We start from the raw sequence: 23,459 nt of genomic DNA, 5'->3' as shown, positions 1-23,459 counted from the left end.
GGTTTGTAAGGGTTTACAACCACTTTAATGAACATCCTCAAATCCTGGAGCCATATACCTAAATAGCTTGTACATATTTGCACAATCCTGTTCGTTCATATCTGTTTATCCTTTCAAGCATATATGGATATGTTCCTGTGTTTATTTTTGTGGAACGTGCATCTGAAATTTTACTGTACATACTGGGAATTTATAAAATCAATAGCATTTTGAAAAATGTTGTGCCATGACTTTTGCTTTCTTGTTGATTACAATCTTTATTTGCTGTGCCAGCAGCTTGTTATTCTAAATCTGACACATAGAGCTAGAATCACATCTTAAGTGTAAAATGTACAAATATGTCTCTAGTAAACAATTTCCGTTATGTGATATTTATTTTCTTGTAGAATTGTATATTTGTTCATGAACTGTGTGCAATCTGGTAAACAGTAAAGTACAGAAGGAAAGTATGAAATTGTCAGGATGTATTGTAAATAAAAATGAGTAATGCAGAAAAATATATTTTTGTAATGATTGGATCTTTGGTGTACTGATGGTGTTGTAATGTGATCATTTGGGGATATTAAAATGGTCTGGTGCCAGTTACTATTTAATGGGGTTTTAAAGTTTTAACAGATTCCCCTGCTTGTTCTATCTATAAGAATGTGTCTTGATTACATATGACTGTATTGGCTGGTAATGCAGCAGACTTTTCTATACAAAAACGTAAGGTTGAATTCCATAGATGGGAGATGGCTGGCTTAGTTTCCCTGTCCTTCCCCAGTGAATTAGCAACATATGCTTAGAGACATGGGAACATGATGGGACTTCCTTTAGGGCAACATAGCAGACTTATACATGCAGTAGCTTTTTGGTTGGGTTCCCTAGATGGGAGATGGACAGTTTAATTTCCCTTGTCAAATCCAAGTTACATGTGCTCAGAGACATGGGAACATGGTGAGACTTTTTTTATAACAACAATGCAGCAGTCTTTTCTGTACAACAGCTACAGATGAGTGCCTTAAGACTCAATAAGGCAGTTGCAATGGAGCATACACTGACACAATCCATTGTATTATTGAGCCCCTGAGTCACAGGTGTTTATGTAGAGTAGCCTTTTTCAATGAAAGGGTGACTGACACCATGGCACATTCGAACAATAACATGTGGACAGGTACAGATGAGCAACCCTGGAGCAAAAATGTGTGCATACAGCAGCGGCATCTGTCAGGCTGTCATCGATTTTTATAGGCTTCTGGCTGTGGCTATACACAACCACCTATGACTCCCAGGTGCAAAAATACTCAGAATTCTGTCAGTGTAATGGTAGATGGCTGCCATTACTTTTCTTGTCATTCTCCAGTGAAGCAAATATCCAAATATCCAAATATCCAGTCCAAATATCGGCGAGTTCAGCAGGATATTTGGATCGTGTGTACCCAACTTTAAAATGCTAAATGGCATAATTGCTGTGAACCAGTAATTGGCCCCTTTTTAAATTGTATTGTCACATTTGCAGTGATAAAACATTATAATTTACTTTGCATCAACCATACATTTATTTTTTAAATGTGGTGAAAGGAACTGCGCAGGCATAAAGAATTGCACAAGAATGTTTAATCTCTATTATAGACACGGTGTTGTAAGACAAATTGCTTAGTCATTGTTTGAAATTGTGCTACCAAGTAACCCTTAAACCTATGTATGCCCTAAAGCTGGTTGGAGACATGAGATAATCATCACTCAAGCCAGCTGTTTCTTGCCAAATTGAATGACAATTCAATTGCATCAAAATTGCTTCTTTCGCTATACAAGCCTACAGGAATGCAAAAGCAGCTTAAAGCATGTTGAATGCAGGTCAGTGGTAGATCAACTGCAGGTCAAATATATCTGTCACTGAATTCTAAATGTTCTTAGAAACATCTGAAGCTAATGCCAAAGACATAAAAAGTTGCCCTGCCCCTTCCTTCCTTCAAGATACCCCAATGCAATAGAGAACCTCAATGATTAATAGTAAGGTGTGAAAAGCAGGAGGATGTGCCAGGGCTAAGCAAAAATTAGCTTTGCACAATTGAGCTCCCTGGGGTTTAGAGCTACTGGGGCACTAGAAACACAACTAAAGGTATGTACAAGAAGCTCTAGGTGTTTGTATTGCATTAATTATTGCTACCACTGAATTTTTAAAGGTTTTAAATGTGCATGCTCCAGTGCTGTCACTGTCACACAATAAGACATGTACTATGCAATGTTTTAGTGGAAGGCTTTTTGATTCCTTTTGAGCTTTCTCACCATAACCTATCAAAGCCAAGTTTAAACATTGATTTGCTGGCTTTTATTAAGGTTCCCTAAGGGCAATAATGTATTGTATAAAATACAACTAGCTAAACAATATTCCAAATAGTTAAATGAAACATGTATTTGGATTCCATGTTTCCAACACGCAAATGAATCAAGACTAGTTGTTTTACATATTGGTAGAGGAATTAATTGTGTTAATTATACCAGTTTAAAACAATTGCTAATTTCTCCAGAATTACAATGCAAAGCAGATAGAACTTCTAATTGGACCCCCAAGCATCAGTTTGAAATTTGTGGTTTTGATCATTATTAAATACAGCTGTGTAGACAGCAAAGCTGACAAAGGACGGATACAAAGGTGACAAATGTTTGAGGGAAGATTAAAATGGCTTGATTGTCTAGAATTAGCTTATATAACTCACATCTTGCCAGTGTCGTATGCTGCAGTATAGTAACATTGTACAGTTTATTGAACCTAGATGTGCATGATGAAAGAGATGTATGAACTGATTAGGGGTGAGAAAGAACCTTGACCAGTATACAAATTCAAAATTATCCATAACCTTCTCTTACATTCAGCTACCCAAATATCTGTAGTGAAAAATAGAGATTACAATGCCCCCCACTAGGATACATGAACCATAACATTTGCTAATCTGGTCATCTAAATGTTACTTTTGATTTTGCTTTCATAATTCAGCAATGAGAGCACAATTAATCTGGTGATCACCCTTTATAAAACTAAAGTAAATGAACTGTGTGTTTTGTTTTAGACCCCCCACCCATAAATACATATGGAAAATCTTCCCTATTCTCCTGTCCGCTTTATGCTTGTTGCTGTAAATGCAAAATTCTACTCTAACAGAAGCAGCATTCTTTTAATACCCATAGATAATAGCCTGTTCCAGCCCGTGAGTACATCTGGAGTGCATTATTTGCAATCTTCCCATACCAATCTCACCTCACTGTTGGACAGTTGATTGGTGGTGAAGGCAATCTGCTGAGCATTGTCAGCTTGTGGGTATTATGCAGATTTTTATTGTTCATCTCATGCTTATTAGAGCAGAAAGTGTCTTTCCTCTGTATTGTGGTATAAATGAAATCCAAAATGGCAGCATCCAGGGGACAAAGAAATGTAAAATGCCCTGCAGGTTACTTTTAGGCTGTGGGGTTTAAACTTCTTGAAAAATAAGATTTCCAGATGTGAAACCCTTATTTTTGTAACACAAAACAAGCCTGCTGGGCATTTTATATTATTTTGGTGTGCTTTGCTTTAATGAAATTGGATGTTCTTCTAATTTCTTATTTTTCTGATGAAAAGTGATGTCAAATGGTTTAAAGTTTACTAAGTCTTGGTGTAAGGCATCATGATTAACTATACACAACCCACCTTTCATTAGGAAAAATGTAGTGTGGCACACTTTTTGATTCCATAGCCACCCGGGCGGTATGATTATGTCAGATTTTTGCGTCTCAAAGCGGTACAATTGTTTTGCATAGAAATTTGGTGTTTTATATTGTAGGCCTGTAATTCTTAGCAATAACACACTTAAATCTGTCCAAACAAGAGCCTAGTTGATATCTCAGGTATGATATAGTTTGAAACACAAAATCATAAATTATAATATAACAAATAACTATAAATCATTGTAAAAAAAAAATAATAATAAAATTAATTTACCCACTATTCACTATCGCTCAATTCTGTAAGTGTTCTAATTTACTATCGCTGTTTTGTAGCTGGTCTAAAACCACTTCTGACGTAAAGGGACACTTTTTAGTTGCTATGGACAATCTCAAGTTTCCAGGCAAAAAGAACAGTATATATAATATAAAACTGCATGGAGAGCATTGGACAAAGCACTAGGGACAAAAGGAATGTGAAATTATTTCATACAGTAATGTAATCTGTAAGATTACAGTGTACTGTATTTGTTATGAATTTTCTATATTTTTTTTATTTAAAGCCGGGCTCTGTCCCCATGTGTCGCGACGCTCACACAGAGGCATCAGGCGGAGGACACAGCCCGCGGACACAACGGGGGAACATCATAGGATCCTGGGGACAAGATAAGTGTGGCTCGGGGTTACCGCTAATGGTACTGAAATTTAACCCCAAGCCACACTCGGGAAAACCGTCAGGGAGGTTAAAGTGTTTGTAAACCTTTTTTTTTTTAAATAACAAACATGTTATGCTTACCTGCTCTGTGCAACCGAATTTCACAGAGCGGCCCGATCCTCCTCTTATCAGATCCTCAGTTGGTGCTCCTGGTTTCTCCCTTTCTCCGTGCGCCACCATAGAAAGTTGCTTCCTTCCATCTTAGAACATGTGAGGAGAAAAGTATACATTGGGGTTGATTCACTAAAAACAATTACGCTATTCACTTTGCAGGGGAATTTCCACTGTGCACGAGTCTTTTCCCTTACCTTAGTGAATGTGGTGAAATTTCACTTTTCCTGACAGACTCCATGGCAGCAATGTGTGGGTTAGCCCCGCCTCCATAACTACCCTGTAGGACACCTCTCCCATAAATCTTTGCTCCGAACTATAAGCCATGTTCCTTTTTTGTCCTCCTCCGTAGAACCAAGTTGATGGTTCTCCTACCTGAAGATGACTTCCCTGTGATCAGGATCGGCTGAGCGACCAGGAGTCATGTCCCTCCGATAAGCCTTGACTGTTAAGCTGGATATGGACTGTATGAGAAGAGTAGAGCAGAAGAGCTGGAAGCCTGGCCACTGGCTGGCAAGCGTACATGGGCCATATTGCCTAGCTGTCAGCAGGCTGCCATTATCTGCCACAAAAGTCTGGTGTGTGTGTGGCTCCCTCGGCCCAGGCGATTGCACGGTGGAGTGGAGAGCTATTACAACACTATCCATGGCAGCAGTGTTTGCTTTTATATATCGTATGTTCTGTGCTCCTGTTTGCCTTTTTTCCCTGGTGTCGTTTTCTCTCTGAGCTGGTTCCTCCTGTGTTCCAGCCGCCGCTCTCTCTCCCTGCTCCAGGTCCCGGTGTACGATCTACACATGCATGGACCCGGAACGAAACCAAGGCCTAGTTTTCTCTCTGAGCTGGTTCCTTATGTGTTCCAGCCGCTGCTCTCTCTCCCTGTTCCGGGACCCGGTGTAAGATCTGCACATGCGTGGACTCGGAACTAAACCAAGGCCTGGTTTTGCGCATGCTCGGGAGCGTCTCATACCTGGTACATCATACGGTGCCACTTTTAAATGGAAAGCTTGTAGAGCCTTGGGAATGATCCTGGGTATATGCAGCAATGTCCCCAGGTCTCTGGCATGAGTTCCCTAGGTAAGGGGTCATTTCTGTGGGGAGTGAATGGTCCAGCTAAACTGTTCTCTCATTGCAGTGACTTGCATTGGACACTGTGGATCCTTCACTGTCCTCTGGTGGCCAGCCCTCTTGTAGCAGGTATGCATCTGGGGACTATCCCTGTGTTTGCCTGCTGAGGGGGAGGAGAGTGGGATCAAGGGCACTAGGCTTAATGTATTTTTCTTTGTCTCTCTCTTCCATCTTCTCTCTTTTTCTCTCCACAGCCCTTCTAGGTCTAATGAACAGCATGGTTCAAAATCACACTGCTGGCATTCCTCCAGGCACCATGGATCTCACTCTGGTTCCAGACACCGCAGTAAAGATCATCTTCACCCCCCTCATCCCTCCCCAGCAAGGAGACAGAGAAATCTTGTTGGGGTGTAGGGCCCGGTTCCTGCTGGCAAGTCCCTCTGTGACCACTGTTTTTCAAAAGCAGCAGATGAGAGAAAGGGTGCAGACCAGGACCATGAATCCTTAGTCAAGTGGGTCATGAGAGAATCCCTGCAGGAGAGGGAGTCCCATCAGCCTCGCAACCCAAAGCCATTGTGCTCTCCAACGGGAGAAGTGCAGGCCCACGATACATGGGAATCTTCCCAATCAAGATGCCCATCCGCTCCTCCCTCAGATAGTGAGTCGGAAGTAGAGGATTGCGGAATGGGTTTTGAGTACGCCCTGGTTCCCTCTTTGGTGAAAGCAGTGAGGAAAGCCTTGAATTGGGAAGATCCTGTAACTTCTTCTCCGAAGCAGAGGAAATTCTTCAAGCAGCTCAAAAAGGAGCGGAAATTTTTTCCCTTTCTCACTTAATTGGGAGATGTCATCTCTGATGAGTGGGGTAAAATGGACAAGAAAAGTTCCATGCAATCTAAAATCCTAAAACTGTACCCGTTCAGGGTGGAGGATGTTAAGCATCTCGAATCGGCTCCTTGGGTGGATGCAGTGCTGATAAGGTTGGTTAGATATGTGACCCTTCCTCTGGAAGACACGGTCTCCTTTAAGAATCCCTTGGAAAAGAGGATTGATTTTGATCTGAAGCAGATCTACCTAACGGCGGGCATGGCCTGCAAACTGGTCCGAGCCCTAGCTACAGCCATGGAATCCTGGTCGGACAGCGTTGATGAAACTCTCAGAGGCATCTCCAGTGAGGTGGCCAGAAGCTCACGTGTCCAAGAACTTAGACTAGCCTCCACCTTTCTGGGAGAGGCTTCCATTGATGTCATCTACCTCCTGGCTCAGGTCATGCTGTCAGCAGTTGCAGCTCATCGTGCCTAGTGGCTCCGACCTCTAAGCAGGTTTGGTGCCGAATTCCATTTTGAGGGTACCTCCCTCTTTGCCAACCAGCTAGACAGCGCCATATCCCGGGCCACGAGTGGCAAGTCAGGGTTCCTCGCTCAGGATCGGCACTTACAGAGCCAAAGACAGGCTTTTCCAAGGAAACAGAATACAGAGCAGGCCAGAGAGACACGTAACTACAGGCCTGGCAGGGAGTTTGCAAGATCTTGGAGAGCCAGACAGTCTTCATTCAAGAAACCTGCAAAGGTCGGTACCTCAAACAATCTGGAATCCACAAAGTCTTTTTGAGATTGGGCCCACTCTGGCATGCCAGGTGGAGGCTCGCCTTCTCCACCTTTGGCATGTCTGGGCAGCCTCAATCCAGGACTTCTGGGCTGTCAGAATGGTCTCCTCAGGTCACACCTGGGTCTTCTGCAGCACCCCCATGCTCAGATTCATTCCCACATCCCTTCCACGTTCAGAAAAAAAAAGGCAGATCCTATTAGCCTACGTAAACTCTTTATTGGAGCAAGGCGCAGCTATTCCTGTTACAGATGGCAAGCGAGGGCAGGACATGTATTCTCCTCTGTTCATAGTACAGAAAAAGAATGGCACTTGGAGACTGGTTATAGATTTTATTCATCTCAACCGCTTCATCAAAAAAGAAAAGTTCACAATTGAGTCTTTATACATGATCTAGCAGTCGGTCCAACTGGGAGATTGGTTAGTGTCGATCAATATAAAAGACGCCTACTTCCATGTTCTGGTGGCAACAGATTTCCAACAATTTCTTTGTTTTGCAGTAGGCCAGTGGCACTTACAATTCACCTGTCTCCCTTCAGTCTAACAACATCACCTTGTGTCTTCTCCAAAGTCTTGTTAGCTGTTGTGGCTCTGCTCTGAGTCAAGGGGGTTTGTCTTCATGACTATCTAGATGACTTCCTTCTCCTGGCTCAAGACAAGGGTCAACATCTAGAACACAGAAGCCTGGTCATCTCCACCCTTCAAGAGTTCGGATGGCTCCTGAACCTAAGGAAGTGCCACCTGGAACCCTCAATGTCCCTCGTGTTTTTCGAAGCCCACTTCAACGCGGTGAAAGGCACCATCGCACTGCCCAGAAGATTGTAGTGGTCAGAGACAGAATCCACTCAGCCCTTGCTTCGTCGGAGTTGTATAGTTCAAATGTAGCATAGTACAGTCCATGCCAGAAATTGTCATTTAAGGGTTCGTTGCCCACTTTTCAATACACTTCCAGAAACTAAAATCAATGGATTTCCCTCACAGGGGTTTTCAGCATTTCCATCCAAAGAAAATACACTTTCAGCCTCCAGGCTCATACATGTAGCACTCCTGGCCTACACATACTACAGTGCTGCTCAGGCCTTCCAATTCAGGCCCTAGTCTGTCTCCCACAGACCATTTCCTTGCCAACACTGTCCACATAGATATCAGCCCCTCGCTGCTCTGGCCCTCAGGCTTGGGTCTCTGGCTTTCCCAGTGCACACGTGCACTCTCTGGCTTCTCCCTTGCACATCTAGACTCCTTGGGAGCGTGGAGCCCAGAACCATGGTCAGGTGTCTACAAAAAGACCAGCACACACCTTACCAATTAGTGTGTTTGCAGTTCTAAAAATTTGGACCCAGGATTGAAGATTTCATCCCACCCAGTTCTCTGAGAAATCTCCAGGCTTTAGGTGCCAAAGTGGATTTTTCAGAACAATGACGAAACTGAAAAGCCAGTTTCCTCCTAAGAAAGCCCACCGGAGCCCCTTAAAATACCTGGTTGAAAATTGTTGGTTAATATCTCCCTAGTGGAGCATCACTCTGTGAAACATAAACATTTTAAATACAGGTCTACTTTAAGTTAATGTTGTATTTCTATTGTAAAAGTTGAAAGTGGTACTTAACCAGCCGAGTTAAAACCATCTATAGTGGTTGAAATATTCACTGGATCAAGGCCAATAATAACAAGAGAGATCACAGATAGCCTTTATAATGCAACAATGCACTTTAAAAAATATGTAGCTATGTTTATATGACCAACTTCCTTATTTCTCTTTAGTCACTATGTGCAGTCTTTCTCTCTATTCGACAATGTAAATTGGAATTATTTATTTATCTTTATGCTAGATAAATTAAAGTAAAGCTCTGCCATTCTTTTTTTCTTACAATGGCCTTGACAAAGCAATCTCTCCTGTACAGGACTGACTCCTGCAGTAAATGTGCCTTATTATTTGACCTGAGGGGTTCTGCTTTTTTCCAACAGATTTCTAACACTTTACCGGTGCTATTTTTGCTACTAAAGCAATATACATGACTGCTTTATAAGGACTGAAAACAATAATCAGCTTCAACAGTAGATTATGTATATCAATTCAGAAGTGGAAGTGTAAAAATAAAAGAATATCTGTGAGAACATGATAAAATAAGGGTATTGGGCATATAATAGTAGGAAAATATGGAGATCAATGCATACTGTGTTGTCTCCAAAGTTATTCTTTTAGAAAATCAGCCTGGAGTTTTGAAAGATGTTTTAAAATGAAAAGTCATGTGTTGCTATAGCTACTTTCTTATCTTAAAGCTTATCTCTGAGGATACACCTTCACCATTACCTTTTACCCCAATTGCTAAACCTGTTTGTTTAGTTTTTAAAAACAAGAAACAAAAAGTTCTGATTTTTTACCAGTCTCCATTACCAAATAAGACTTTCCTCTTTAGTTTTCAAGTTCTCAAACTCTAGATGGCATTGTGGTATCATACATGTCATAGGTCAGATACACCAAAACGTCAAGCTATTGTGGACATTTTATTGACGTAGTCTAGTTGCAGTGTTTGACAAGAACTCAGCGAAAACTACAGGAGCAGCTAAATATGTGTACATGGCCCACTGAATTGTTTATATTTCCCACTATATAACAATAATATTTATTCCCCCACTATGTTAGAGGACAGCATGTCCAAACATTGTTCCAATGGCACTGTTTGAGAAATGTTCACACAAGAAGACTGATGTTTACTCCTAAAACCACAGATTTCTATATGTAAGGCCCCTTTTACACTGGCGGAGTCCGCCAGCAGATCCGCCTGCTCAGCAGGGTATCTCTCCACTGATCCCCATTGAGCAGGTCCTTGTCTGCCCTGCTGAAGCAGAGCATACACAGGCACAACCCACTGTCCTCTATGGGTTGTCAGATGTAAACGGACCGCCTGTCGGTTACCATCGGCCTGGGATCCGATCCAATCCCCATCCATCTGCTTTTAGCAGACAGGATCTTATCGGATGTCAGCGGGTGTCAATGAACACATGTCCGTTGACATCTGCCGCTCCATGGAGAGCAATAGATGGTCTGATCGGGTCTGTCTAAAAAACTGACAAGCAGACCCGTTCGGTCTGTCCATGTGAAAGGCGCCTATGTCTGAAAAATATAAAACAACTACACCTGAGAATTAAGCCTGGTACACAACACTCATACACAGCTCACATCGGAGCCGCTGTACTAACAATCTGAAGTTAATGCAGCTATGTCCCTTGCTGTTCTTTTGTGTTCTGACAGGGGGACGCCCCCCCCCCCCATCAGAACATTCTGGTTGGTGTTAATCAGGAGTTGGTCAGCTGTTGGTTTTCCAGCATGCTTGTCTGAGAGAGCTTCTGTCGGACTGGCTGCCATACAAATGGCCTGAATGCCAGTTTTTATTGAACTTTATATTTACCTGTTAACAAACCAGTACATCCATCCTATTACAAAAAGCAAAACTTGGTGCGTTGTAGAGGGAGCCCTTATAATAAATGAAAAGTGCAGTAACAATAAATATAGCAAACTTACAACTGACAACACCAACACCATACTCTTCCATCACTGAGTCACAGCTGCCAATGCCATCTCTGTGGAAGCTACTTCCTCTGTCATCCATGGGGCCAGTGAAGATGCATGCATCATGGAGTTGCACAATCCAAGCTTTGTGTACACAGAACTGGCAGGTAGTCAGCACTCACTGGCAGATATAAGGTGGACCATAAGGGAGAAATACCGGGGGGGGGCAAGATATAATCAAAATGAATTAATAAGAATTAGTCCATAAGTCCATAGTAGTAAGGAATATCAAGGAGAAGTTTTCAGGATGGATGAATACACACAGTCACTGGCGGCTCCTCAGCAGGTAATGGAAGTTCCCTCAGACGCAAACAAAAACAGCAGAAAGAGGGCGCTTGGGTCAGTGTGATAGTAAAAACAAGTAACACTTTATTCAGATACACTTACATAAAAGTATATTGCAAGTTGCATACAGGGTGGATTTGGATCACCATTCAAGCAGCCAGCCATCATGAGGGATGAGAAGACTGCTGTGGGGATAAGCTCAGACCCGCTGTATGGGGGTATATAACGGGCAGCGTCTCCAGCTCTCACACCCACTCTCACAGAGCTAGAAAGAGACCAATCAGGACGAGGGGAGGGCGCAATGCGTTTCCGAGGCAAACCACTCCCCTCTAGAGCAGAAAATTTAGACTGTCTGGATGGAATAAAACAAAAAACAAAAAAACAGGCTTTTATAATCCAATCTCCAACATGTATAGCTGTCATAGCATGGCACAAGTGTACCTATAGCACAGTGGGCAACAAGCTAAAAAGTATATAAAATATAATAAAGGAAAATAAGCAGGATAGTATGGCTGCATAGTAACACATCTATGATAGTATACAGGTAATAATTCCTATCAGTATATCTAAAGGGCAATGGATATATATACACAGACTAAATTTATAAATAAGAACAAATAAAGGGGGGTTGGTTAAAAAAAAGGAGGGGCGGTAAAGGAAGAAGGGGGCAGTAAAAAAAATAGAACAAAAGAAGAGGAGACATACTGTTATTTACGAGTTGGTATCTAGGTTCTAGGTATCATAGAATTGTGTTGATTTCTATTTCCTCGTTCAAACCCCCAGGCGCCGGAGAATTCTAGGTAAAAATCCAGTAGGTTTCCCTACAGCATAACCTCTGAAACCTTTCGGCCCAGGAGTAACAAGGAGGGATAGATTCCAACACCCATATTTTTAACCCTTCAGTGGATGTATGATGGACATGAAGGAAGTGCCTAAAAATGCTAGAAATGCTATGTTCATCTGATCTGTTGTCAATAAGTCTCCAACATTGGCCGAATCGGGCCCTTGCTGTCCAAATAGTGCAGCCTACATATAGAAGGCCACAGGGACAAATCAAACAATATAGTATATAACAAATTCTGTTGTGCAACTGTAGAATTGCTTGATATGTTAGCTTTTACCTGAATTATCTTTTTAAATTCTTCCGGCGGAGCTAGACAAACGGGCACATTTTACATCTGATTTTTTATTTTTTTTCACAATGAAACATACCCATCAGATTGCAAAAGGTGGTTAGTGTTCTGACTGAAGCAGTGGAGTGAAGAATCCTACTTGGGGCTACCATATTTTTCACACTTCTAGCTTTGCGATATATGACCCTTGGTCTCTCAGGAAAAACCAGAGCTAACTAGCCTTAGAATTAGAGTACTGTGTGATTGTTCAGCTAAAAGAATAGTCATTAATGGGCAAGTATTTCTGTAGGTATGAGCAATTTGAGCTGCCAACTTTCATTTCGGGTCCTGTAAAAAATATCCCAGTGACGTCTAATGATGTGTTCCATCTTTTTTGTATTGATTTTGATACTGGGTAATGAACTTGACCTCTGACATAGTAACAGATGTTGTCGGCTTGCCCCGATTCGTTGATTGGTGATGGAGGCTTGGCACGCCAAAAAGGCTTTATGAACTACGTCAGAGTCATATCCTTTGTCCATAATTTTTTTTTTTAAGTTGCCCTTGTGCCTTGTAGTCACTGTCTAGTGTGCAGTTCTTTCTCAGTCTACAAAATTGGCACTTTGGGATATTCTGCTAGAATTTAGGGTGGTGGCAGCTCCTGAAATGGAGATACGAATTTCTCACTGAGGGCTTAAGATGTGTGTTAGATACAATCCGGCCCTCCACATGGGATAATTTGAGGTCCAAAAACAAGAGATTGAGTATCATGTACATGAGTAAACAATATTCCCATGTTATTGTTGTTACAGTACTGGACAAAAGGGGAAATGGAAGAGGGAGGACCATCCCTTCCATAGAAGACAATCTGAGACACAAAGGGTTACTTCTCCAGATGCATGACTCCTCCCACCAGCCTATGGAGAGATTGGCATAACAAGATGCAAAAGATTCACCCATGGCAGTGCCATGCACCTGGAGATAGTAACCCCCAAGATGCTTAAAGTAGTGCTCCAAGCAGAATTGTGTACAATCCAAGATGAACTGGGCCTGTAGGTTATGTAGGTTAGGTTCCTGTGCTAAACAAATGCCCTAATGCCCTAATGCCATCAGTCTAACTTCATTGATTCATTGATTGATGTGTACAAGGAAGTGACATTGCGAGAGAGCCAAGTGTAGGAGATCTCCCATGTGTAGTGCGACAGGGAATCCAACAGATGGGAGGCATTGCAGACATAAGATGGTAGGGACTGAACTATAGGTTGCAAAAAGCTATCTACATATTGGGACAGACCGCTCATAATGCTATCTATTGCCACAATGATTGGCCTCCCAGGTGGACAAATAGGATCCTTGTGCACCTTCGGCAGGTGATAGAAATATGGATGTTTATAAAGTTCCTAATGCAAGAATTGATATTCTCCTGGATTGATGAACTTATCTCTATATGCCTGATCTACTAGGGATTTTAATTTGAATCTTTCAGCCTCTTACAGATGCTAGGAGTGTACAGTGCACTGTGCATGTTCTGCAGGCAGCATTGGTAAAAGAGATCTTCCAGAAAAGAGCAATATGATTTTTTTCCGCAGAAGAGTCATACAAAGTCTTTTCTAGCCCTTCTAGCAAAACTGTGCATGCTAAGCATTTTTTTTCAAGGTTCCACTTTAATTAATAAATTGGAGTTGTAGGATGATTTCTGTCTAATAATGGGTCATAGTAGTAAGGAACTATTATGTTGTTGAAAGTTGTCAGCTCAAATTGCTCATACCTACAGAAATACTTGCCCATTAATGACTATTCTTTTAGCTGAACAATCACACAGTACTCTAATTCTAAGGCTAGTTACAGTCCCTAACAGTATCACATTAGATAGACAGACATAGAGAGAGACTTTATATCTAAGGTTGGATTTAGTCACCTTTACATAATTTTATGCTAAGGGCTATCATAAAAGTTTGAATTTAAGCCCTCGTTCACATTGGAGAGACCTATGCGATTTAACAGGTCAAATCACATGAAACGTTGCACCCTATTGTCAGCAACGGCACTGTTCAAATCAGCGTGATGCCGACTTTGCAGTGATGCATCGGTTTCAAAAAATAGTTCCTGCACTACTTTTGACAATTTCGGGTGCAACTTGCATAGACATCTGTGCATGAAGCCGCCCAGATGTGTTCAAAGTCACACCTGAGGTCACACTGACATACAGCTGTGAAATTGTGCACTTTCAGGTGAAGTTGCATGATTTCAAAATGGCATTCAATGTGAACGAGGGCTAAAATGTATTATTCGCCTATCCTGTAAGACATTGTTACCCACCACAAAGCATGCACTATGGATACTTTACCTTCTATGATTTTCACACACACCTTTCAGTAATAACTTCTTGCATGGATTGCAAATGCATAATTGCTAAGATGTAAGACAGATCCCCCCCCCCACAAAAAAAAAACTGAGATAAGAACATTTTTATTGTACATATGCCACTTAGCATACATTCAGACACCAGAGGGTGTGCTGCTTCGCAACCCACATTTGGCAGTGAAATAACCATATATATGCTATCATATATGTGTTAATTTCCATGTTTGCATGTAGTGTTTGGTTTGGTTTGTAGGCACATCATTGTGATGTTGTACACACATTTTCTTCGTAAGACCCATAGACTTGCATCGTGTGAAGGAATAGACACCATTGTATAGCAGTGGAATATAGGAACCATGCATATGTAATGAGCAAATATGGCTGCTCCCATAAATATAAATACATTTAAATAAGAAATGAAACATATGAACAAGGTTTTTTTTCTTTTAAATGTTAAGACATATTGCTAAGATTTTTGTACTTCAAATAAATACTTTAAAAAAAGTGAAAACATTATAAGGCTTTGCTTAAACTTGCTGTTGGGAGGGAGAATAAAAAAAGGCAGCTGAGACACATTTTTACCACCCCCAACTGCCCGCCCTAAACTGCATAGGCATATGTATGGGGGTATACAAATATTGTGCTGAGGCAGACATTTTCCCCTCCATCACATTCAAGTGAATGGGGCCGCATCGCAAATGCCTCATGCAATACACATGGTTGTGGCATAACGGTACAGGCTTTTAAGGGTTAAAACCTTCTCACCATCTGCCAAACACCTTCTGAAAAGTGAGTCATGCCAATCATTCTTTAGAGTTTGATCACTTAAAGAACCCTAATGCCTTGTACACACGGTCGGACATTCCGACAACAAAATCCATCGGATTTTTTCAGACAATCGTTTTTAACGAGGTGACGTACAACAAGTATGTCGGGACTATAAACGGGCCAGTAGCCAATAGCTGTGGTCTCTTAATTTATTCTGAGCATGCGTGACACTTTGTCTGTCGGAATTGTCTACACACGATCAGAATTTAAACGATCATATTTTGTTGTCGGAAAATTTTAGATCCTGCTCTCAAACTTTGTATGTCGAAAATTCCGACAGAAAACTTCAGATGGAGCCCACATACGACTGAATTTTCCAACAACACGATCCGATCGCACATTTTCCATTGGAAAGTCCGACCGTGTGTACAGGGCATTAGAGAGGGAGTGTTCATGGCAATGTAGGCTATTTCACGAGGTGTCTAAAATATCAGATTAAACCTTTCCCTAGCCACTGAATGATTTTCCTTAGATTTCTTCTAGATAGTAATAGTGCACACAGTGACAGGTATGGATACATTTCTATTTCTGATTATCATATCCTCTTGACATACTATATACTGTAAAAAAAAATTATATATATATATATATATATATATATATTAAAGTTTATGTGGACTAATTTAGTAATTAAGTAGAACAGCAGAAATACATATTCAAAATTAATTGTTATTTTGAAACCGTAGGCAAGCTATTCATTTTTTTTCCACCACAGTGTGGAGTTTTATTATTTGTTCCTCATTAATTCAAATAACTAGTATAGTGCTTTGCTTTTTTTTTTTGTTAGTTGAAAAAGAAGTGTAAGTATAAAGGAAGCAGATGGTCCTTTTGTGATTGAATGAAGAAAAAGGGTTTTCAGAACAATGCATGAATAGGTGTAGCCTAATAAAACACTCAGCCACCTGCTGCCAATCTCTTTTCAAAAAGATTCTGTTGCATATTTTGAAAATTAACAAGCAATGTATCCTTGAGTTTCATGTGAAAAACACAGATTCAGAGGAATATATCTCCATTTGCTGTGTTGATTGTTTTGTCTCCTTTTCTTTAAAACGTTTTGTTTTTCTTCTATGCAAACCAGTTTATGTTCTATGCAAACTTTTCTTTCATACAGAGACATAATTGCTGCGCATTGTATATTTTGATGCCAATATATTGATAATGTGGAAAGTAAAATTACATTTAATTGAATCTTTTATGTCTTGAACATGTTATGTTGTGCACGGTGTATTCATTTTTTTTTCTTTGTAGCTAATTATACAATATTTTTTTTCCTCTTTCTCTCACTCAGGGATTTACTCTTCAGTCAGAATACCAGAATCTTATCAACCCAACATCTACAGCGGCCCAGGCTGTTACTCAAGCAATGGAGTACGTCCGCTCAGGATGCCGAAATCCTGCAGGACAGGCCATAGAATGGAACAATGACTACTGCAGTAGTGGGTGAGCAGGCTACCAGCACACTCTAGTGTTGTATTCGTGTTATTAATGTTTGACAACACTCTCTAATTCACATGCCTTAGGAACATAGTTATTAGTTGTAGATCAACTTATTTATAAAGGTACAGTTTACCTTTTATACATTAAAATATAGAATTAATATATAATAAATAAAAATGTTTCATAGTAGGAAAGACACAATATAAACAATATTAATACGATAGATAGATAGCTAGATAGATAGATAGATAGATAGATAGATAGATAGATAGATAGATAGATAGCTCTATTCAATTCCTATCCTGTAGACACTACAAAAAGTGAAAGGAAATCTCCCCAAAGTGAAGAAATGTCTACCGTCACCATGACAAAATAGAGAGGGTGAATCTCCCTGACAGGGGTTCTAATCCACCACTACTCCATCCAAAGCTGAAAAAAAAAGTTTTGGCTTTAGATACACTTCAAGTAGATGAGTAAAACCTAGCATTAACAGGAAACAACAGGAAAGAGTAAGCTTTGTTAATTTTAGTAAAGGATGCGTACTTTCTCTACATGCTTCTTTTCCACTGAAACTTTTAACTGTAGGATACTTATACTAAAAAATGTAGACTTTCATGTATGAAGCAGTAATTTCACTGAAATACTAGTACTTACATTAAGAATGTAAGGAGCCTGAGGACCTTTTCACACGTAGACCGTTAGTTTCATCAGTTCAGTCACATTTTCAAAGAAGAAACAGATGAAGTTTACATGTTTTTCATCAGTTTTTACATCAGTTTCTTACATCCGCTAGCTAAAGTTATTAACCACTTGAGTCACGGAGCAATTTTTTAATGAAAAAACTGACTATTTTTCATCCGATCCATTCTTTTAACGGATGAAAAATAGGGCTTTGATCTGTTCCAAAAACACAGACGTTGACAGAAGCGGATGTAAACCGATGTAAATGAATGATCATCCATTTACATCTGTTTTTGACATAGAGATGCATTGATGTCCCTTTTTCATCTGTCAACAGATGTGTGAAATGTGTAAAAGAGGCCTTAATCTTTATGAGGAAACCCAGTTGCGACAAATGACCCACACTTTTATTTCACCGATCAGACTTTGATGGCAAAGTCCCTGCTTTTGAATATTTACAATACAGTTTCATTGCACTTTGCATTTTTTATAAGTGTCTTACTTTACCAAGTGGTTATTTACTACAACAAATAAAAAACTGAAATGAGAATTACTGCATGCATTGATGGCCAAAAATATTGGCACCCCTGCATTTCTGTCAGCTAATGCACCTTCCTGAAAATGGTTGCAATTACAAATGTTTAGGAATTCTCATATTTATTTATTTTGTTTGTATTGGTATGACACAAAAAAGTGGAGAAACAAAAAGCCAAATCCCACACAAAACTTCACACAAAAAAATGAACTAGACAAAATTATTGGAACCCTCAATTTAATATTTGGTAGCACAGCCCTTAGAAAAAATAACTGAAATCTATCGCTTACTGTAACTATCAATGAGTTTCTTACACCTCTCTACTGGAATTTTGGACCACCTTTCTTTCGCCAACTGCTTCATGTCTCTCAGATTGGAAGGGTTTCTTTTTCCAACTGCTGTTTTGAGATCTCTCTACAGGTTTTGATCTGGACTCATTGCCGACCAGTTCAGTACTCTCCAGTGCTTTGTCTTAAACCATTTCTGTGTGCTTTTTGATGTGTGCTTTGGGTCATTGTCCTGCTGTAAGACCCATGATTTCTGACAGAGACCCAACTTTCTGACACTGGGCCATACATTGCACCCCAGAATTCTTTGGTGGTCTTCAGATTTCATAATGCCATGCACACGGTCAAGACATCCAGTGCCTGAACCAGCAAAGCAACCCCGAAACAGCAGTGAATCTCCACCATGTTTGACTGTAGGGTCTGTATTCTTTTCTTTAAAGGCCTCATTTATTTTTCTGAAAACAGTAGGATGATGGGCTTTACCAAAAAGATGCAATTTTGTTTCGTCTGTCCACAGCACATTCTCCCAAAAGGATTTTGGCTTCCTCAGATACATACATTTTGGAAAACTAAAATCTGTCTTTTTTTGTGTCAGCAGTAGGGTCCTCCTGGGTCTCCTACCATAGCGTCTCTTTTAATACAGGTGGTGATGTATAGTACGAGCTTATACAGGCGTACCCTGCACCTGTAGATCAGCTTGAATTTATCTGAAAGTTGATTGAGATTCTTTAACCACCATTCGAACGATCCGTTGTTGCAATCTTTGAACAAATCTTCTCTTTCGTCCACGTCCAGGGAGATTAGCTACAGTGCCATGGCCTGTAAACTTCTTGACAATGGTGTGCACAGTGGACACAGGAATATTAAGATTTCTGGAGATGGACTTGGAACCTGGAGATTGTCCATGTTTTTCCACAATTTTTGTTCTCAAATCATCAGACAGTTCTTTGCTGGTCATTTTCTTCACCATGCTCTGTCTGGCATACAGAGACACACAACAGAAAGGCTGAGTCAATTTTTCATCATTTTAACTGGTTACCGGTGTGATTTCTATATTGTCAGCACCTGTTAATTGAAACAGGTGAGTTTAATTACAAATTACAGAAGCACCGCAAACTTGGAATGCAATTATTTCTTACAATTTTAAAAAGGTGCCAATCATTTAACTATTTAAAATGCCACACAAAGTTATCTACTTTTCTGGTAGATAGACTTGCTTCTGTTAAACAGTCATTAAAGCTGAACTACAGACAGATATAAAATACAGCAATTAATGTAGTCCTGCATTAATTAATACTTTATTAAAGTGGAACTAAACTCTCCTATCCTTTACAGCCAAGGAAGCTTCCATCTTAGCCTCTGTTTGATCTGCAATTGCCATGATGCTGCACATGTGATCAGTTATGATACAAGCCATTTATTGGCTTGACAGTATGTGTGAGAGTAAAAGCAACTGTGACAGTTATCATACTTGGCATGCCTTGAATGTAACTTGTTGGGAAACAGTTGGTGGGTTTAGCTTTGCTTTAAATATATTTTTTAAATGCAAGCAGTACCTACATTTGGTTTGGCATCAGCCTCTCGTAATCTCCTATACAGCAGGGCTCAGACTGGGGAAGGGAGAAGCATAAGAATCAGTTGTGCTGCAGCACTCATGTCTCAACAAAGGACATACTGATAGGATCAGAGTGGCAGAAAAATAAGTTAATCAGTCTTCTACTTCTCCTATTACTGATCGGTCACAGGCTGGGGGATAGGAAAGATCTGTTAGCATTTCTGAACTGCATTAATGTCTGGTCTTCTGAGCTACAAGACAGGCATATCCTGCAAAAGCTGCATTAATATCAGATTTGGATGAGCAGAAATATAAATCCTTTGGCATGAAAAACAGTTTTCATATATGCATTTTACCTCTTGTGTAGCTGTTTGCCAAGAGTTAAGATTTAATTGGTGTTATTGTATCTGATATTGCAACTGTTAGTGCTGCTTTTTTTGCTAGTATTGTTGCTTAACTACCTACCTGTACATCCTTGGACTGGAGTGGTGATACCAGTACCAGAATCAGCCGTGATCCTGATATATTTTCTTTAGCCAGCAATTCCCTACAAAGTAAAAGTGATAAAAAAAGTTACCTGTACCAGACTGTCCCATCCCACTGCAGAGCCCATTACCAGATATACTAGATAGAGTGAAAGGCACTTCTGGTGTTCCTCCCCCTCTGACATCATAAACCAGATGCAATGAGGGTTTTGTCACTTCTGGTTTTGGTTTATTGTTAGCTCTGCACTGAAACCAATCAGCTTCCAGTTTTTCTACAGCTTAACTGAATAAGCGGAAGTTAGAAGCTGCTTGGTTACCATGCAGAGCTGCGCTAGATGTTGCACACTTCAGTTTTAGTACATTAACCCCACAGTTACATCACAATATGGTCTTAAAATAAACCTTGGCGGGTACCATTGCTGTCCTTTTTCTGAAAAAGCTATTTGGCTAGGTATTATACTGACCAATTGGGTTAAATATCTTCACAGTCATTGACCCATGAAAAAGTCTACATATCAGGAAAATCAAAGTAAAGTCATAAGTCTCTATCTACATACTTGTTAAAGGTCATTGACTTCAGCTGATGAAGTTGAAGAGTCAGATAGGTTTCAATTAAAGTTTGTATATAACCCAAAATTTTTTTTATAGTATAGGCAAAGAATAAAACTCTGCCTTGTTTTATTGCTGCCTGTCACCCCAATCCCATTTATTTGCCCTTGTGGCCTGTTACTGAGTTGGAAAGTGACAGAAAATCCATAGTTTTAGAGCTGTTACCAGATCAAGAGGTGAGGGTGAGTTTTTTTAATGGGGATACCTGTTCCAATGACAACCGTCTATGAGGGGTGATTAGGCATGTATGGATATTTCCTCTCATTTTCTGTTGAGTCTTCATAACAGGTAGTAATGGTATATCTACCTGACGAGACATAGATGTAAAAAAAAATAAACATAGAGGGTTTTAACTCTTCCCTATTCTATCCAAAACAAAAAAGTTTTAGCTATACATACACTTTAAGTTCATATTTCTTATCATTTTGTAATTTATCATTCAGATATAACATATACATAAAGCTCACAATTGTCTGTTTCCACCTACCAGACAAAAAAGGTTGCATCTAGTTGTTCAAGATTTAATTTTTTGTTTTTCTTTTTCTAGGAACATGCAAAGAGACAAGGCACTGTACCTAACTTGAAAACACAAGCCAAGAAAATGAATTTCTTTCAGAGGAAGAATGCAGGGACAACCTTTGTCAAGGATTGCATTTCGTGACCAAGGCAGATCTGCAGTTTATTAGAAAAATTCAAGTTGCTAAGCACTTAGGACATTTGCATTTGTGGACCATCCACTCTGGGAAAAATAGTCTTGCTTCTCTTTTGAAACTTCTTTATGTAACATTACTTTCCCTTTACTGAAAGACGATTACTAAGGAAATCTGGACTCTTCAAATATATCGGTTTTGCTGTGAAGTGCTGAACTAGTAAGCTGCCTTAGCAACTGTCATCTCGACTAAAAACTCATGGAGATCACAATGATTTTCACAAAGGTCATTTATAAAAAAAATCTACAAAAGACTTTCTTAAAGGCTTGATGTAGCACTCATAGCAAGGATGTACATAGCATGAGTGTCCCTTCTCCTAGAGTATAAAATGTGGATGTTATTGTTGCTAAATTACAAAATTTCAAAATCGTACATTCCAGGTGGTAAATTTTGGGAAAAAATATGGTTAGAATTGGCAGACATTCATATTTTTGCTTCTTTTTTTATTGCTTAATATGTCTATATTTTCAAAAATATCTCAGAGGAAAAATTCCTTCTCAAGAAATTAAAAAATTGGCTAACTCTACAGTGGGCTCTACTGAAAGCAAAACATTTATTTTGTACCACATTAAAATGGCTTTTTGTATCACTTATTGTGTATTTGTTAGTAAATGTTATTATGTCCCTATATGTATAAAGACTGCCAAATGCTTACATGTTATTTTACTAGATGCAGAAACAGATTGGGAACCGCTAAATTATAACCTTGATATCTGGCGATGTGTTATTGTTTCTCCATACTGTGTCTGTATTTAATCTTTTTATTTTATTTTGTTTTTGTTTTTTTAATTTTTTTTATTATTAATGGAGCCTGTTGCGCCTATTTATGAAATAATAAATCTAGGTGTTTGTAAGTAATTTTCTTAGCTTTTTAAATATGTTTCTTTGATGTTTTCACTTTTTTGCTGGAAAAGAAATATATTGTTTCACAATCCATGTGAATACATTTCCTTTCTACTGTGACATGAAATAAAACCAAATTTGCGTTTTTAAACTACTATAAATAAAAGCGATCAACAACTTTCTTTTTACTATTTTTTCATATTTGCTTGAGCTGTAATTTAAGTCTGAGTAATGTATATGCTGCTATAATTGACAATATAGGAACTCTTTATATTTATACAGTGCAGTAAAATCATATAAGACCCAGGAGTAAACAGCATTGAAAAGATATAATTTTGCCTCTAGTTTTTAATCAGGTTTTGGCTGTGCAATTTGGCAAGAGGTTGTGATAAATTGTTCTTATAAGCTCCTATGATCACATGTCAGATCTAGTGAAAGGACTGTGAGGCAGGGAAAATGCCCTACTTGTGCTGTATTTAACATGAATATGAAAGGTCTTTTGACAAATGGGAGAATTCCCTTAGGCCACATATCAGTCAGATTGTCTTTTTAAGTGAAAGCCAAATGGAGGAGAAGCACAAACCAAATCTTTCAAAATAAATCCTAGGCCTTTAAAATGCTCACAGATAATTGTATTATAGAAGGAATATAGTCATAGGCATTTAGCATAAATTCACACTAGTACATGCAGAACACCGCATGTGATTCACACAGGAATCGCACATCACATGTGATGTGCACATTGCATGCGATGTCTGTGTGGTGCTATTTGAGCCATGGATTTGTATGGCTCAAATCACACCACATCTACACCAAAATGGTGCATGTCTCTTTTTTTCTGCACCGGAATTGCATCAGATGAGTGTTCATGCCCATGCAATGCAATTCTGGCAATCGCAATGCATTTTGTGATCTCTTTTGGGGTGTTGTTAATCTAACATTGACACCAGCAGCAGATCGCATGGATACAGCGCAATTGCTATGCA

The 23,459-nt window shown here is 39.6% G+C and overlaps 1 protein-coding gene across 9 annotated transcripts in view; it reads left to right on the top strand.

The window, feature by feature from the left end:
* Positions 1–22,654, top strand: part of TOX (thymocyte selection associated high mobility group box) — a 304,338-nt gene extending 281,684 nt beyond the window's left edge. For all 9 annotated transcript variants that reach the window (XM_077492744.1, XM_077492743.1, XM_077492750.1 and 6 more), the window contains 2 exons: positions 16,620–16,771; positions 21,468–22,654. In XM_077492744.1, the coding sequence (XP_077348870.1) occupies positions 16,620–16,771; positions 21,468–21,504 (189 nt within the window). In that variant the 3' untranslated portion in view covers positions 21,505–22,654. The remainder of the gene's footprint in view (positions 1–16,619; positions 16,772–21,467) is intronic.
* Positions 22,655–23,459: the final 805 nt, after the last annotated feature.

This window comes from Lithobates pipiens, unplaced genomic scaffold, assembly GCF_037356315.1.
Source record: "Lithobates pipiens isolate NorthernLeopardFrog02 unplaced genomic scaffold, aLitPip1_a1.2 Scaffold_19, whole genome shotgun sequence".
Classification (NCBI taxonomy): domain Eukaryota; kingdom Metazoa; phylum Chordata; class Amphibia; order Anura; family Ranidae; genus Lithobates; species Lithobates pipiens.
Note: the sequence above shows the minus strand (reverse complement) of the source record. Positions and strands in the feature narration are given on the sequence as shown.